This window comes from Limanda limanda, chromosome 23 (assembly GCF_963576545.1).
Source record: "Limanda limanda chromosome 23, fLimLim1.1, whole genome shotgun sequence".
Classification (NCBI taxonomy): Eukaryota; Metazoa; Chordata; class Actinopteri; order Pleuronectiformes; family Pleuronectidae; genus Limanda; species Limanda limanda.
In genome coordinates this window covers 1160710-1175207 of record NC_083658.1, presented here as the reverse complement: position 1 = coordinate 1175207, position 14498 = coordinate 1160710, and the positions used below count along the sequence as shown (strand labels likewise).

Below are 14498 nucleotides of genomic sequence, written 5' to 3'. Positions count from 1 at the left end.
ACAATATAAAAAAACAACAATATATAAGAAATAGAATAAAATAAAATAAAATAGAATAAAGTAGAAACAACAAACAAACAACAGCGAGTCCCAATTGATCAGCTGTTGTCCTGAGAGAGTGTGGATCCACTTCCCTGTCGATAGCGTCATCATCTCCACTTCCCTCCTGTCGTCCCTTCTCCCCCGGGGTCGACCAGGGAAAGGTTGGAAGTCGCTTGGAGTGTGTGGAGTGTGTGTGTGTGTGTGTGTGTGTGGAGTGTGTGTGTGTGTGTGTGTGTGTGTGTGTGTGTGTGTGTGTGTGTGTGTGTGTGTGTGTGTGTGTGTGTGTGTGTGTGTGTGTGTGTGTGTGTGTGTGTGTGTGTGTGTCGGGGGGGGAGGGGAGATAACTGAGTTCCTCTTGGCAGCGGGCCCCTGAAGTGTCACCGCTCATAGAGCTCCTCTCTAAGCGCATCCAAGTGCTTCCCTGTCCCGGCACATAATCTGCTCCGGCTAAAGATGAACCTGTCTCCTGCAGCGGAGGAGACGCACGCCGCGCGGGAAAGAGAAGAAGAAGAAGAAGAAGAAGAAGAATCTCCATCTGCACCTGTTGTAGTGAGAACAGTCACGAGTTGACACGTGAAACCCAGCTTCTGAGATCACACAACGTTCCGTGTCATTGAGAATTACCGATCAAAGCACCTTCACTTAATAGAGTGAATCATTGATCACAGGCCACAGGGGTCACCTCTGTCTCTGCACGGCTTTCTCCTGGATTAGAAGAGATGAAGAGCGACGTCTCTGATACACGCACGTGTTGTCATCGTTATGATTTACTGTGTGTTGTGTATCGGGCCCTGCACCTGTCACTCAGCCTGAAAGTCCCAGGATGTGTTTCAGAGTTTTAGATCTTTCAGGGGAAAAGAGAACTTGCAGAAAAGGCCTTTGCACATCAACGCTGATCTGCATAAACAGATTGTGGATATGAAGAATCTGTAGGTGAGGGACTGGAAACCTTCTGGTTCAGAACACGTTGACTGAAATGCAAATTCTGAAAGTTAAATTACAGGTTTGCACGTGCAAGAAGGTTGAACAGTAGGAGGGCAAAGAAAGTGAAACTAAGGAAAACCCAGCAGAGAAATAATGAATGAAAATGGAGGAGAAAGTATGAAAGGAGGGAACGAGAGGACGAGTGGGGGGGAATGGGAGGGAGAGAGAGTGAATGATGAGGTGTGTGATGGGAGCTAATCTGCTGTCTGCTCAGTACAGTGCACGCTCTGTGCACTGCATGAGAATGGGAAGCTGCTGCAGGAAACTCATCTCTGCACCCCCGCCTGTCTCCTGCAGGTTGATGATGTCACATCTCAGCGGCGCTCGGGTTCCAGGGCGGAGCTTCTGGGACGCCACCTGGAAACTCCAGAGGTGAGTCTGCTCTCGTTCTAATGCATCATCCGGTTAGAGTTCCCTAAAATCATAATGAAGAATCAGAAAGAGGTGGTTTCCTGTCTGGGTGCTAAGATTCAAGATTCAAGATTCAAGATTCAAGATTCAAGATTTTTATTGTCAGATGCACAGAGACTTTGGTCACAGGCTCTCTTTAAGCAATGCTCAGTAATTTCAACCAAAAAAATAAAATAAAATATAAAAAATAGAAATAGATTAAGATAGAATAAAATAGAATATCAATAAAATAGAATATCAAACATTTAAAATAGAAAATAAAATATATATATATCTTTACAGATACAGAGAAAAATAAAACAAGTGTTCAATTGTGCAGTAGTGCAAATATTCAAATATGCTTATTACGGTGCTGGTGCAAATATGCAGATATGCCAGGGTGCTGGTTTGGTGGAGTTATGGCAGTTCAGAGGAGTTTCAAAGCTGAATCCTCCCGTCCTGCAGACACTGGGGAAGTTCTGCAGCAGAAGTTTGTAGAAACTCCGTCCATCTGTGATTAAACCTTCGAATAAACAAGACGTTTATTTAAAATCATGAAAAACATTACCTCAAATTAGATTGATGATCCTGAAAGGGGGCGTTTCCAAAGAGGATCAATCTGATCAGGGGGAAGTTTTCTCTTCCTGTCCCTTCAGACCGATAGACGCTGTGACAGGCCGGTCAATAGAAGTCAGCAGTGATTATGCAAGTTGCTTATGTCTAATGAGAAAGGTCAGCGCGTTGCCAAGAGGCCGGGACACACGCCCAGTCTCACACTGAGATGTACAGTACACACTGCTGTTGGGAAAACTGCAAAAACAACAAACACTGATTCCTCCTTCAGCTACAGGAAGTGAAGGAAGAGAAACCTGTGATTCTCTGGTTTGCTTTGCATTTCTGGGCCCATTTGCTTTCTGGTGGCACATTTGTCTTCTACCTGCAGACACGGAGCCGAGGAGACAACATACAGGCAGAACTAGAAGCTGCTTCCAGACCCTGACCTCAGATCCTCCATGTTTCCTCTGGAGAAGGTGCATGTGTGGAAGCAGAAGTCCGAGTGGAAGCCTCCAGGTTCTTTGCAGGCTTCGTCCCCCGAGGACAAAGTCCAGAGAAAGAATTCTGCCCCAGAACTTTCTTCTTATTGTCTCGGTTGTGTGTTATTTATTAGTTTTAATCTCAGAAGATAAGAAGGAACTCACTGAGGTTTAATGTGGATCCAGGAATCTGATGTTTTCAGATCCTTTCCTTGATTTCTCAGAGAATTGATTCACGTTATTGTTTTAAAACATTGAACAAGAAGTTGAAAATCCTTCATACGATGATAAGTTGATGTTTGGGACGAATCATCAGTTCTGTCGTCGGTTTTTCTTCCTTAAGATGATAATATTGTCTTTGAAAAGAAATAATCAGAAACTAGTACATTTTAATAATAGAGCTTTATGTTTATAGATCTTTTAACAAAGACATTCCCAGTATGTGGCAGTTTTCATCCATTCATTCTTTGTTCCCTGAGGAGAAAGTCCGGAGAAAGAATTCTGCCCCAGAACTTTCTTCTTCTTATTATTAGTATTATTATTATGGCCTCGGTTGTTTGTTAGTTTGCAGATTTACTCTCAGAAGACAAGATGGAACTTATTGAGGTTTAATGTGGATCCAGGAATTCGATATTTTCAGATCCTTTCCTTGATTTCTCAGAGAATAGATTCACGTTATTGTTTTTAAACATTGAACAAGAAGTTGAAAATCCTTCATACGATGATAAGTTGATGTTTGGGACGAATCATCAGTTCTGTCGTCGGTTTTTCTTCCTTAAGATGATGATATTGTCTTTGAAAAGAAATAATCAGAAACTAGTACATTTTAATAATAGAGCTTTATGTTTATAGAGCTTTTAACAAAGACATTCCCAGTATGTGGCAGTTTTCATCCATTCATCTTTGTTCCCTGAGGAGAAAGTCCGGAGAAAGAATTCTGCCCCAGAACTTTCTTCTTATTATTATTAGTATTATTATTATCGCCTCGGTTGTTTGTTAGTTTGCAGTTTTACTCTCAGAAGACAAGATGGAACTTATTGAGGTTTAATGTGGATCCAGGAATTCGATATTTTCAGATCCTTTCCTTGATTTCTCAGAGAATAGATTCACGTTATTGTTTTTAAACATTGAACAAGAAGTTGAAAATCCTTCATACGATGATAAGTTGATGTTTGGGACGAATCATCAGTTCTGTCGTCGGTTTTTATTCCTTAAAATGAAGATATTGTCTTTGAAAAGAAATAATCAGAAACTAGTACATTTTAATAATAGAGCTTTATGTTTATAGAGCTTTTAACAAAGACATTACCAGTATGTGGCAGTTTTCATCCATTCATTCTTTGTTCCCTGAGGAGAAAGAATTCTGCCCCAGAACTTTCTTCTTCTTCTTATTAGTATTATTATTATTGCCTCGGTTTGTTGTTAGTTAGCAGATTTAATCTCAGAAGACAAGAAGGAACTCACTGAGGTTTAATGTGGATCCAGGAATCTGACGTTTTCAGATCCTTTCCTTGATTTCTCAGAGAATAGATTCACGTTATTGTTTTTGAACATTGAACAAGAAGTTGAAAATCATAAGTTTCCAACCAGCAGAAGATGTTTGGGACAAATCATCAGTTCTGTCGTCGGTTTTTCTTCCTTAAAATAATGATATTGTCTTTGAAAAGAAATAATCAGAAACTAGAGAATTTTAATAATAGAGCTTTATGTTTATAGAGCTTTTAACAAAGACATTCTTCATCCATTCATCCATTCATCAATAAGTAAATATGATTTATTAGATCCAGAGACATATTCATTCAGAAACACAACACACACTGAATGCATCCGTATACATGAGCATATAGCAGATTTCTGTGTATACACTGATATATTACATGATATCATATTCTATTGCCAGTTCTTTTCCATATGGCCAAACAATTTTCTGGTCCCCCCACCCCCCCCAGCCCCCCCCCCCCTTCACCTCAGGCTAATCTAGCTCTGGTTGACGGAGCAGCATCCTCGCTCATTGCTTTGATGTGTTGTGATTGTGTTGGTGTGTGTGGTGGTGGGGTGGGGGGTGGGTGGGTGGTGGGAGGGGTTGGGGATGATGATGATGGTGGTGGTGGTGGTGTAATGTGGAGTGGGGGGGGTGGGGGAGTAGGGGGGGGGGTGTAGCAGAGAAAAGCGTTCTGCAGTGAAAATGTGTTCCCACTGAAGCGTAGAGAGACTGCAGCAGAGTGAACGAGCCTGTGCACCACCTGCAGTCCTGTGTGTGTCTGTGTGTGTGTGTGTGTGTGTCTGTGTGTGTGTGTGTGTCTGTGTGTGTGTGTGTGTGTGTGAGGGAAATAATCACCCAGGACACAATGATTCAACACCCCTCCTCTCCTCCGCTGCCACCCTCTCTCATTTCTCCTCCCTCCTTCTCTCCCTTCGACCCAATTCTCCACAATCATCTCACCCTGCGCCGTGACGAGTGTGTGTGTGTGTGTGTGTGTGTGTGTGTGTGTGTGTGAGTGTGAGTGTGTGTGTGTGTGTGTGTGTGTGTGTGTGTGTGTGTGTGTGTGTGTGTGTGTGTGTGTGTGTGCACACTGCGCATGCTGTGTGTGTGTGTGTTCAATATTCTCAAACACTCTCTCCCCTCCTGCCTCTCCTCCTCCTCCTCCTCCCTCTCCCTCTCCTCCTCCTCCTCTTCCTCCTCCTCCTCTTCCTCCTCCTCCTCCTCCTCCTCCTCCTCCTCCTATTCGCTGCCGTCCCTCTTTTTTTTTTGTCATTCGTCTCCTTCTGTCTCTCATCCGTCCATTTTGACTCGTCCATTCACTCCCAGTCGTCAGTGATCCTGATACTTGATGCGCACTTTCCTCCTCAGCTTCTTCTCCTCCGCAACATAACACACTCTGTCCGTCTGTCCCTCTGTTTTCTCCCTCTCTCTCTCTCTCTCTCTCTCTCTTTCAGCCGTTCTGTTTCTCCCTTTCTCTCTCTCTCTCTCTCTCTCTCTCTCTCTCTCTCTCTCTCTCTCCCCCCTCTCCTCTCTCTCTCGCTCCCCTCCTCCCACACTGGCTGAGTGAGTGCTGCAGCATCAGTGCATGTGTGTGTTGGGAGAGAGAGCGACACACACACAGAGAGAGAGAGCGAGAGAGAGGGAGAGAGGGAGAGAGAGAGAGAGGGCGAGAGAGAGGAGTGTGTGAGCACCGGGGATCCTGAGCCTAGAGGGGAGCCGTGAGACGAGCGGGGGGGCTTCTTCTTCTTCTTCTTCTTCTTCTTCTTCTTCTTCTGTGGATGTATGAGCCAGGACAGCGTCTCTTTTCCTCTCCCTGCAGGCGAGTGTGCGTGTGCATGAGTGTGTGTGAGCGTGTCAGCATGCACCGTGTGTGTGTCTGTGTGTAGCCGTGTGTGTGTGTAGCAGTGTGTGTGTCTGTGTGTGTGTAGCAGTGTCGTCGATCAGCGACGCCGCTCATCACACTTTGAGGACTGACTCATCTCGCTGAGGAGGAGACGACCGGGGGAGGACAGGGACAGACCGGAGGACAGGTTCAGGGTCTCGATGCTCCGGGACCCTCTGGACCGACCGGGGGTCTAGTCCCGATATCGGGGGACGCCACCAGCCACCAGCCACCAGCCCCCCCCACCAACCCACCACCCTCCCTCCCCTCCTTTGCAAATCCACAAATTGGAATTGCAGACACACAGGTAGCTGCCCCGGAAAAAACAACTGAAAGGAAAATAAAACCCGAGTCGTCTCTTCACCGAGGGACAAAGACAAGAGGGTCCACTGTCTCTGCTGGGTCGGGGGGGCGGCGGGGGGCTCTGCAGGATCCGAGGTGGTGGTGGTGGTGGTGGGTGGTGGGGGGGGTTAAGAGGCTGGCAGACGAGACGGGACAGACGCAGGCATGGCTCGCCTCAACTGGTGCCTGGCCGCCGTCATCAGCTGGGGCAAGTTCCTCTTCGCCTGCTTCTTCCCGCTGCGGGGGGGCAAGCGAGACAAGGTAAGACCTCCACGGGGGGGGAGGGAGGGAGGGAGGGAGGGAGGGAGGGAGGGATGGAGGGAGGGAGGGAGGGAGGGAGGGAGGGAGGGATGACTTCTGCACATGTCATCTTTCATGTGTCACCTCAGCCCCGGTGCAGGTGACACTTTTCTCTCACAATAATAATCCAGCACATCTGGATTTCCTTCATCCTGCATCATGACCATCTCCATCTGGAAGGGGGAGGGGCCTAGTGCTCCATCACGCCACTCAGCCGCCGGCTTCACCCTCACCACCACATGACGTAGCTGTGAAAAACGCCATGGACCCCCGGCTCTGGTGGGCTGCTCGCGGCCCCCCCTGTGAGTCGCTGGTTCAAGGTCAGTGTCACGTCTCCCGGTGGTCTCCGGGCGCCGGCGCCACACGGAGGCGCCCGGGAACCAGGGCGAGATTTTGGATTTGCCACCTGGAGCAAGGTGTGGGTTTCTCCCGGTGCATCGGGTCACCTTGCTTTCCCAACTGCAGAATGGTGATGCACCATTATTTTGGGGGGTTTTGCGTCTCCCCAGGAAGCAGCTCTTCCTCTGGACACGCCCCCTTGCTGGTGCACGCCATGCTATTTGATCTAGTGGGCTTTGCACCCCCCTGCATCATATCACCGCTGGTCATGTGGCACATGTGTGTGAGGAGCAGGAAAGGCCAATCGGAGTTCAGTGACTGGAATCAGCCGAACGCCGCTCGCCTTCCTTTGTCTGGTTCCCCGGAGCCGAGGTTCAGAACCTGCTCGCCATCTCCTCCCGTTCTGCTTTTCTCTCGCAGATAATCAATCATGTGTAGAAACTCGTCTGAATGGCGTTCCCTCGGACACGCTCCGACATGCGCACTTACACGCGGCGCCGCTGCCTGAGGTGAAGCTCTGCTGAACGGCGACGGGTGGGATCATTATTTGGAGGCGATTCTCTTTTATTTCAAACGGCCGTGGCGTCTCTAGAGCGAAGCGTTCGACCTGCGGCTGGAGAACCAATCAGAGTAATGCACTGCGTCCTCAGCAGGTTTCAGGATTAATGTCCCACCGCTTCAGATCCCCCCCCTAACAGCCGGACCCCCTCTAAGAGTCGGACCCCCTCCCAGGACCTGACGCCTCATCCCACCGATCACCGTGGAAACTCTGAGGTTTGCGTCGCTCCAGCTCGGGCGGCGTTGGCGTAATAAACTCTGGCGACGCCGGGGATCGAGCCGCTGCAGCCGCCCGTCTCTTTGAGCTCCGACACCCCCCCCAACACCCCCCCCCCATCCAGCACCAACACCAGCAGCAGCAGCAGCAGCCCCCTCCCACCCGCCCCATTGCCGCAGCTCCTTATCTCCACAACCACGCTCGTTCCCGCCACACTCCCCCCCCCCCCTGTCGCACTCGCCTGTATGTGTGTGTAACTCTGCCTCTGCACACACACACACACACACACACACACACACACACACACACACACACTGGTTCTACCGCACATCCCCTTGACCCTAAACAATGAATCCACGTTTCCTTCGTTCCTGCAGCTTTTTGCTTTCAGCTCTCTTTTCCTCTCGTCTCCTCTTCTCTCTCAGCGGCGTTCGTTCGCTCACATCGATTCGCTGAAGGAATTCTCTTGCACCATTTTTTAAAATCTGACCCCGGCCTCATTATTCAGGCGAGAGGCGTGTCTTCATCGCTCGACCTGTGAAGTCAGAAGGATCGTTCCTGCAGAGCCACAACAGAAAAGATCTCACGTTCAATTCCTCTGACAAATTCCCCAGAAGATTCCAACTTGTTTTCAGAGTAAATCGACGTATTTAGGTATTTTCCAGTTTCTCTTTCTCGATGAATCTCTTGAATCCACGTTGTTTCCAGAATATCGTTGAAAAGTTGATTTCTATAAGAATAATGTGAATTTTATTCGTGCTGCAGCGGGAAATCATTCCACTTGCTACCCGGCCGATCGTCATCTCTTTGTTAAACGTGTGAACGTCTGCATCAGAGAAGCTGGATCCACGTGTCGGATCCTCATGAAAACATTAATTTCCCTTTTTAAACTCAGATTTAAACATTCAATCTCATCCCTTGACCTGTAAAGTATTTAACCTCATGCTCGGTCAGAAGGATCGTTCCTGCAGAGCCACAACAAAGAAGATCTCATGTTCAAGTCCTCGGTCAATTCCCAATATGATTTAAACTTGTTTTTAGAGTAAATCGACGTATTTTAGGTATTTTCCAGTTTCTTCTTCTCAATGATTGTCTTGAATCCACGTTGTTTCCATGAAAAGTTGGTTTCTATGAGAATAATGTGAATATATATTTCGTGCTGCAGCAGGAAATCTTTTCACTTGCTACCCTGCCGATCGTCACCTTTATGTTAGACGTGTGAACGTCTGCATCAGAGAAGCTGGATCCACGTGTCGGATCCTCATGAAAACATACATTTCCCTTTTTAAACTCGGATTTAAACATTAAATCTAACTTTTAAAGTTTGTCAAGTGACCTCAGCAGCAAGTTCTGATAGATTTGTGCCTGCGAACGTGATTTTTGAGTCGCACGGCGCTCGCCACGTGACCGGCACGGGGGTGAAAGTGGAGAAAGAGGTACGACTCCGTGTGTCTTCCCTGCCGTGAGGTGTTCAGTTTCCATGGCAACGGGGCTCACGCGGCAGTTCCCGAACGACAGAGCCGGGTTACTACAGGAGGAGAGATGTGCATGTGAATGGGTGGAAGAAAGAGAGAGAGAGGGAGAGAGAGGGGGGGGGGGGTGGAGAGAGAGAGAGGCAGAGCGGTGATGATGTGTTTTCTCCATGTGTGTTACCATGGTGACGCTATTGTGGTTCTATGGAGCTTCCTCTCCTCCGCTCTCATCCTCACATCCTGTCTCCTTGTCTTTTCAAATTCTCGTCCTTTCTGTCGAATCCTCTCCTCTTCACTTCCCGTGTCTCCTTTCCTTGTGTCCTCTCATCTTCACTCTCCTCCTCTTTTCCTTCCCTCTTCCCGTGTTTCCTTCCCTTCCCTTCTCTCGCTCCTCATTTCTTCTAGTGTCTCCTTCCCTTTCATTTCCTTGCTCTCTCTTTCTATTCCTTTCCTCATGTCCTCTTGTCTCCTATCTCCTTATCGTTCCCCCCTTCCTTTTCTTTCTTCTGTCATATTTCAATTCCTCATCTCTCCTTTCCTTTTCCTCATCTCCCCTCTCCTCCTCTTCTTTTCCTTCCCTCTTCTCTCCTCTCCACTTCCCATGTTTCCTTTCCTTCCCTTCCTTTCTCTCTCCTCATTTCTTCTAGTGTCTCCTTCCTTTCCTTTCCTTCCCTTTCATTTCCTTGCTCTCTCTTTCTGTTCCTTCCCTCATGTCCTCTTGTCTCCTATCTCCTTCTCTCTCCCCTGTTCCTTTTCTATCTTCTATCAGATTTCAATTCCTCGTCTCTCCTTTCCTTCTCCTCATCGTTTCCCCTTCCTATCTTTTCCTTTATCTCATGTCCTTTCCTCATCTCTCCTCTATTTCCTCTCCTTGTTTCCTTTTCATGTCCTTTAAATCCTCCTCCTCACCCTCAGCTCCCTCTCTTCTTCTCTCCTGTTCCCATGTTTCCTTCCCTTCCCTTCCTTTCTCTCTCTCCTAATTTATTATAGTGTCTCCTTCCTTTCCTGCCCTTACTTCCTCTCTCCTCCCATCTTCACTCTTCTCCTCTCCTGCTCCCATGTTTCTTTCCCTTTCATTTCCTTGCTCTCTCTTCTATTCCTTCCCTCATGTCCTCTTGTCTCCTATCTCCTTCTCTCTCCCCTGTTCCTTTTCTTTCATCTATCAGATTTGAATTCCTCGTCTCTCCTTTCCTTCTCCTCATCGTTCCCCCCTTCCTTTTCGTTTCCTTTATCTCATGTCCTTTCCTCATGTCTCCTCTTCTCTTGCTTCCTTTCTGTCACCGCATTCCCTCGTCTCTTTGTGTCTCCTGTTTCCTTTCTCTTGCTTCCTTTTCATTGAATCCTCCTCCTCCTCAGCTCCCTCTCTTCTTCTCTACTCTCTGTATTTGATGTTTACTTGCTCCCCCCATTTATTTAACTAATGTCTCCTCGGGCAGTAAATTCCCATCAGGCATTGCAGCGGACAGCCCGAAGAGAAGAGGCTGATGGGAAACCTGTCCGCTGAATGGCTCCTTATTCTCTCGCTCCAGATTGCCTCTCCAGCATATGCATGAAAACCTCATTCATCGCTCCTTGTATTTATCAAACGCTCTGATAGGCTCTCACGCTGAGCGGTGGCGGCCGTGGCGAGCGGCGAGCGGCGAGCGGGTCCCGTTCCCGCTGAGTCTGACTGGTTCAGTGTTTCCTGGGCCGGCGTTCAGCTTGATGGATGTTTTGTTATTTTAGCATTAAAGCTTTAATGTGATGGATTCTCCAGCGACAGAGGAGGAGACGGAGGAATACTCCATCTCTTCTCTTCCTCTCATCTCCTCTGTCTCTCTTCTCTTCCTCTGCCTCTTCTTATCTTTTTCTCTCCTCTTTTCATCCCCTCTGTCGTATTCCTCTTCTCTTTTCTCCTCTCATCTCCTCTACCTGTTTCTCTCGTCTCCTCTCCTCCTTTGTTTCCTCTCCTTTTCCTCCTCTCATCTTCCATTTCCTAATCTTTTCTTCCTCTCCCTCCTTCTCTCTTCTCTTCCTGTGCTCTTTTCATCCCCTCTCTCCTATTCCTCTTCTCTTTTCTCCTCTCATCTCCTCTCCCTCTTCCTCTCGTCTCCTCTCCTCCTTTGTTTCCTCTCCCCTTTCTCCTCTCCTTCTTCATCTTCCTCTCGTCTCCTTTCATCTTCCACTTCTCCTCTTCCTCTTCCTCTCATCTCCTCCCGTGTTTCCTCTCCTCCTCCTCTTCCCCTCCTCTAGTCTCCTGAGTCTTCCTCTCGTCTCCTCTCCTCCTTTGTGTCCTCTCCTTTTCCTCCTCTCCTTCTTCATCTTCCTCTCGTCTCCTCTCATCTTCCACTTCCTCTCTTCTCTTCCTCTGCCTCTTCTTATCTTTTCCTCTCATCTTCTCTTCCTCTCCCTCCTTCTCTCTTCTCTTCCTCTCCTCTTTTCATCCCCTCTCTTCAATTCCTCTTCTCTTTTCTCCTCTCATCTCCTCTCCCTCTTCCTCTAGTCTCCTCTCCTCTTTTGTTTCCTCTCCCCTTCCTCCTCTCCTTCTTCATCTTCCTCTCGTCGTCTCTCCTCTTCCTCCTCTCCTCTCATCTTCCACTTCTCCTCTTCGTCTTCCTCTCATCTCCTCCCGTGTTTCCTCTCCTCTTCCTCCTTCCTTCCTCTCGTCTCCTCTCCTCCTTTGTTTCCTCTCCTCTCCCTCCTCTCCTCTTCATCTTCCTCTCATCTCCTCCCGTGTTTCCTCTCTTCTTCCTCTTCCCTTACTCTCGTCTCCTCTCATCTTCCACTTCTCCTCTTCCTCTCATCTCCTCCTCCCTTCCTCTCCTCTTCCTCCTCCCTTCCTCTTCTCTCCTCTCCTCTGCTGCAGCTGTTGCTCCTTGTGTGCGTTTGTCGCAACGTGCACATGTGCATAAAAACCTTTGAAAATATCTTTAGCATGTTGCCAATAGCCTGAGCTGTGTGTGTGTGCGTGCGTGTGTGTGTGTGTGTGTGTGTGTGAGTGCGTGTGTGTGTGTGTGTGTGTTCACTGAGCTCCGGCATGTTGCATTGGGAATAAGGGAATACGAACCTGACCTCACTGTGCAAAAATGTTGTACTGAGAAAACACACCACTCCCAATAGCAGCTCTGAAATCAATGCTTTTTGCAGGTAGTGAAGTATCACTTAGTCGGCTCCTCCTGCTGCACCCGCACACAAAAAGACAACAACCCGGGCTGCGTGTGTGTGTCTGTGTGTGTCTGTGTGTGTCGACATGTGCACCACAATCTGCAGTGGGTGTCGGGCGGTGGGCTGGAGCCACTAGAGGATGCTAGCAACCCAGTTTCCAGCAGCCGGCTGCAGGGAAACACAAACACACACAAATCCATTAAAAAACCAGTTCAGTGAACATGGCTGCTGCCGCACAACCAGGAACATCCTGCGATGTGTGCACTCTCTGCTGTTTGCTGACATTATGTAAATACAGTGCACACACACACACACAGACACAGACACACACAGATTATGTGTCGGCTTGGCCTGTGGACGGAGGAACTGCTCCAGTGGAAGTGATGGAGTGCAGCAGGGATCAATAGAGGGTGTTTTCTCAAAATGAATTGGCTCTTAGCCCTTTATGGATCTGACTGTGGAGTGATGTAATGTGTCTGCACCGCTGATATTATGTTGATTCAGTGCTATACGTTATATGGATGTACACACATGCATAAAGCCATCGCTCACGCGTGTGCATGTTCCCTGTGTGCACGCGTGAGGGAACACAACAGAAACTGATCCTGGGTCAGTTTGTGTTGTAACTTTAGTGGTTTTTATTGGTTCTGAGTGACAGAGATGGAAACATGACACTCACAACGTTGTGGTGCACGTTGAACTTCCAGGCGTTGTTGTGTTGAATATCCGTGAATGTTTGTGTAGCGAGGTGAGCGCCTCAGTCGTGACCTTTTCACCTCCAGCGTGATGGTTATGATTACAGATTCTCCTTGATTCCTAAAATATTAATTCATGGATCCTGATGAAGATAATCAGACACATTTAGACGACTGATATCTTAGAGTGACGGTCATTTGGTGCAGTTTGGATTTAAGGAACTTGCATGAAAAGAAAAAGTGGATAATTTCTCTTTTTGTGGCTTTTCAGAAGAACTTTTCCTGCAAAAATCGATATGTTGTGATGAATCGGACTCGTGCACAACACTCCACATGTTCATTGTTTTCATACGCTGTTAACTTCTGCAGCAGGTACCTATGAGTTCTGCACGCGTTTGTGTCCAACCACTCGGCTGCGTCACAGTCCTGCAGATACTTCGCAGGAGCAGAGAGGAGATCTGGAAGCAGGAAGGGGTTGCCGATGAAAAATTAAAGTGACATTAGCGCAGACATGAGCGAGCATGGTTGCAGAGGAGAGGTGGATGGAAGGAGAGGTGGAGGGAAGGAGAGGTGGAGGGAAGGAGAGGTGGAGGGAAGGAGAGGTGAGGTATGCGACGTGAGGAAGGGGTGGAGGGTGGTCAATGAATGGAGTGTGTGTGTGAGGGGGGGAGAAAGGAGGGACTACCACGGATCATTTGAGGAGAGGGAAGGATTGGAAAGGAGGAAAAATAAAGGCCAGGACTCACCTCCCCCCCCTTTTTACTCCATGGAATAAAGTTACCGCTCTCTTCAGGAGGAGGGCAGGAGTGAGGGAGGGAACCAAAGAGCAGGAGCAGGAGTGGAGGGAGGGAGCTGAGAGGAGGGAGTGAGAGAGGAAACCAGAACAGCGATTCCTTCCCTCCGTGCACCTCGGTGTGTCGGGCATGGATCCGTGTCGCCGACGCCTGCGTGGAACCACCGGGAACCTCTGGGAGTACTGTGGATTCCTGTCGTGAGCCTGGGAGAGTCCAGCAGCTTTCTTCATTTTGTATTATCTTCTCCAAGATGCCCTCGGTGTCTCTGTCTCTGCCCTCCGCTCTGGCAGGACGGGCCAGGACCTGGGTCTGCCTCTCCTGCATGTTCTGGGTAAGAGATCAGGGATGGATGTGAGAGTGCATGTGGGTCGGTCGCCAGGAGAAGGTCAACGTCGTCCTGGAAACAAATTTGTTCCAAAGAAAGCAAATCTGGGAATGACCTGATGGTGTTTTAGTCTGAGATGTTGTCATGTGAGAGGAGTGAGGAGGGGACACACTGCAGCATCACCTCCAGGAGGAGCTTCATGTGAGAGGGGTTTAAATTTGAAAAACCTTTTTCTATTCAACTCTAATCGAGATTTTGAATTTATTCATTATTCGGTTGAAACGCTGCCATCACAAATATTTAATTTCTAGTTGTTAAAAGCTTGCATTCTCCCAAATTAAATAAAATATTTATTATAAAGACCACTTTATATATCTGTTACAACTTAAAAATGTCTCTTCCATCTCAGTATATTTCTACTTTAGAATAAACTGATGAAACCACTTAATTCTGAGACATCTGTGAATCAGACGCCTCCTCTATCGTCCATCCTGTTT

The 14498-nt window shown here is 48.0% G+C and overlaps 1 protein-coding gene across 1 annotated transcript in view; it reads left to right on the top strand.

Annotated features, from left to right (window-relative positions):
- Positions 1 to 6322: 6322 nt before the first annotated feature.
- The window catches only part of tns1a (tensin 1a), a 69429-nt gene continuing 61253 nt past the window's right edge, over positions 6323 to 14498 (top strand). Inside the window, exon 1 of the mRNA XM_061067253.1 lies at positions 6323 to 6418. Within this exon, the coding sequence (XP_060923236.1) occupies positions 6323 to 6418 (96 nt within the window). The remainder of the gene's footprint in view (positions 6419 to 14498) is intronic.